Below are 3204 nucleotides of genomic sequence, written 5' to 3'. Positions count from 1 at the left end.
GAGGGAAAACAATACTGTTGTGAAATTAGTCTTTTTATAATACATGAGGTCAGAATTTTCTAGAGGCTAAATTATTTTCATCATGTCCTGATATGTAAAACTTGAAGGGGGTTTCTTCTCTCAATTTTTGGTACTTAGAATGAAAAATGAATTTTGTTGCTTTCAATAGTGACTTTTTAATAATTCAGGGAAACTATTAATATTAATGTGCAAGCTGTGTGATTTAATTTCTCCAATTTTCGATTTTGCTTTTTCTGAAGTCCAGAATTGTTCCTTTTTCCAGGTGGTAGGTTTTCTATTGTGGGTTGTCTGCTGGTCAGATGTGTTCTATTCTTTCTGGGAAAGGAATCACAGTAGCAGCCAAACTGCACCCGTCCACCTCGTCAGTCCTACCTTACTTGGCCTCACAATGGTGAGAGATTTTTTGACTTTTATCCATCATCTCCCTGTGGAGCAGAGAAAATATTTTGTGACATTTCTAATTAAAAGATTCTTGTTTTTGTTCTGTATCTTTTATTTATAAGGGATTGCTATGTTTGTTCAAATTTTGTAAAAACATTTGATTTATTATAATAATCATAATTTATTTGATGGGGTGTGCATAAGACTAACATGACAGTGTCATAAACATGACATAACACCTGTCATGAACATGAAGGAGTCTTTATGAACGTCTGACTGTTGTGATGAAGTGTCATTCAGTAAATAATGACACTTTTAATTCAGTTACTTTAAAAGTTGCATTATAAGACCATTAAAATGACCAACTTTGCCTTATGTTTTTATGACACTTTAATGCAAAGCTGTCACGTTTAATAGACTTTCAATGCAACTTTTAGAGCAACTTTGCATTAAAAATGTCATTTTACCGAATGACACTTCATGACAACAGTCATAGACATTCATAAAGACTTCTTTATATTCATGACAGGTGTTATGTCATATTTATGACGGTGTCATGTCAGCCTTATGCACACCCTGTCAAATAAAGTGCTACCCAACCTTTTTTCCAACAGGTGCACAGATATTTTGTCAGTGATTAGATGGTTATAGAATTCTGCATAACTGTGATGAGTTTGCTGAAATTAATTCATGTAAATGTGCTTTAATTTTTCCAGCTGCTGGCCACCTTCATAATTCAATATGGACGAATAAAAGGGGTGCAGTCCTGTGGAGTTCTGCTGATCTTCTGGCTGGTAGCTCTGGTGTGTGCCACGGTCTCCTTTAGGTCAAAGATTCTCCAGGCGCTGAATGAGGTCAGTTTAAAAGATTCTGCACATTTTCTACCAGAAAATCAATTATTCAAGGATATGTTTGTTGATTTTATCTATACAGTTAAGAAATTACAGTTAGTGTGCCACAAAAGATTGTTGTTATTAGTTATGCTTTCTTTCTTTTCCTCTTTTAGCCAGAGACTGTGTGCATATGGAAGTACACCACCTTCTACATCTACTATGCTTTTCTTCTGGTCGCTCTGGTTCTCTCCTGCCTGACTGACCAACCACCGCTTTTCTCCCAGGCTGTCAAGGAATTGGTGAGACAATCATATACATTCTAGTGTTGTAAACACTAACCCACACTGCTATTTCACAGTTAAATTATGCAACACTTATCACTTTGGTTTACAGAGACGACCAAAGCTTTGTCTGGTTGTGGCCCACATGTGGTTTTGTGGCTTCATTAATTTTACTTTTCACTTGTTTCTATGGTTTATTGAAGAAATAAAAACCTTAAGAACTTCTCAGAAGTTTAAATGTTTTATTACCAAAAAAATAATATTTTTCTAAAGATCAGTGTTTTCATTGTTGATCATTTTCTTCCCAACTTATGTAGATCTCTCTCACATGCTAGATACTAACTTCTGAACAAAATCCTAACCGACTATGACCAAATGTTGTTTTAGAGCTTGAAGGTTATCAAAGTTTGGCTGCTGCTGTTTCTTCTCCTTTCTGAGAACTAACAACAGATTCTAAGTTGGGGCAAAATCCTAGAATTTTCCTGAATGTTCTGATACCTGAAACTTTGTCATAACTTTACCTTCTGGCACATCATGCTAGAAAATCTACATATTTCAAAAATGAAAGAAAGTTTGCAAAACATTATTATATTGTTGAAAAACATTTTGGCAATTACTGCAAATTGGTAGCTAATCAAAAATATTGCCAAAGTCTGGCTTCCTGAATCCAAGTCCAAAGAATCATCACATACTTTCTAGTTGTAAAGTGTAAGGTTTCCTCCCACAGAATCCCTGTCCTGAGCCTGGAGCTTCTTTCCTCTCCAGGATAACCTTCTGGTGGATTACAGGGTAAGCACACAGAAAGCATACCAGTACTGTGAATGTAGTGCTAACTTGTTGGTTATCCTGGTGGTCCAACCACCACAACCAGGAGTCACTAACACGGTGCCCTGTGGCACCTGGTTGCCAAAAGGTACATTGTCAGTCACCCGTACAGAAAGTTCTAAAAATAGCAATTGTCATCAGGGAGCACTGCCAAAACAAATATGTAATTAAGTAATTTTACATTGAAGTAATAACATTTGTTTATATGTAGAATTTAAATAAAAATAAATTATAAAAATGTTTAAAATAAATTGCTTAATGTATAAAACGTAGTAATCTTTTCTAGGGTTAAAGTTCAAAATTATGCGCAGACACAAGGGTGCCTACTTACTATCAGAGGGCAGTAGCGCCTTCAGCTGTATGGTTGCACTGTACATACCTTGAGATTTTCCTTCAAGTAATAGATAGAATAGATTTTGGATTTTCAATATAAATGTCCATATAGGTGAGTCTATATGAGCGATCCGCGCCAAGGTGAACTTCACAGATCAAGCCAAGACGGCGTGCACGAAGCAGTCAACACGCAGAGGCACCAGTGGTCTGATTGGTGTGCACTCCCTGTTCAGTGCATCAACTATTAAAAACTACAAACCCATCTTTCTTTCAGGAATAATTCTGCCCTGTGGTGTGCTGTGGTGTGCTGTGGTGGCACAGGGGTTAAGCACAACCCACATATGGAGGCCTTATTTCTCAACGTGGCCGTCGCAGGTTCGATTCCCGACCTAGCGACCTTTGCCGCATGTCTTCCCCTTCTCTCCTTTCCCACTTTACTGTCAATTAACTATCAAATAAAGGCCACTAGAACCAATAAAACCTTTAAAAAAAACAAAGCATTGCATGCCCATAATGCTAGCAAACATTTT

General features: G+C 36.9%; 1 protein-coding gene across 1 annotated transcript in view; it reads left to right on the top strand.

The window, feature by feature from the left end:
- The first annotated feature begins 205 nt into the window (after window positions 1-205).
- abcc1 (ATP binding cassette subfamily C member 1 (ABCC1 blood group)) overlaps window positions 206-3204 on the top strand; it is an 86546-nt gene continuing 83547 nt past the window's right edge. Inside the window, exons 1-4 of the mRNA XM_015041254.1 lie at window positions 206-412; window positions 1119-1256; window positions 1409-1534; window positions 2244-2305. Coding sequence (XP_014896740.1) covers window positions 206-412; window positions 1119-1256; window positions 1409-1534; window positions 2244-2305 — 533 coding nt within the window. The remainder of the gene's footprint in view (window positions 413-1118; window positions 1257-1408; window positions 1535-2243; window positions 2306-3204) is intronic.

This window comes from Poecilia latipinna, unplaced genomic scaffold (genome assembly GCF_001443285.1).
Source record: "Poecilia latipinna isolate Pla-1442-1.1 unplaced genomic scaffold, P_latipinna-1.0 Scaffold544, whole genome shotgun sequence".
In the NCBI taxonomy this organism is placed as follows: domain Eukaryota; kingdom Metazoa; phylum Chordata; class Actinopteri; order Cyprinodontiformes; family Poeciliidae; genus Poecilia; species Poecilia latipinna.
The sequence above is the reverse complement of the archived record's forward strand: the minus strand, read 5'-3'. Positions and strand labels throughout refer to the sequence as shown.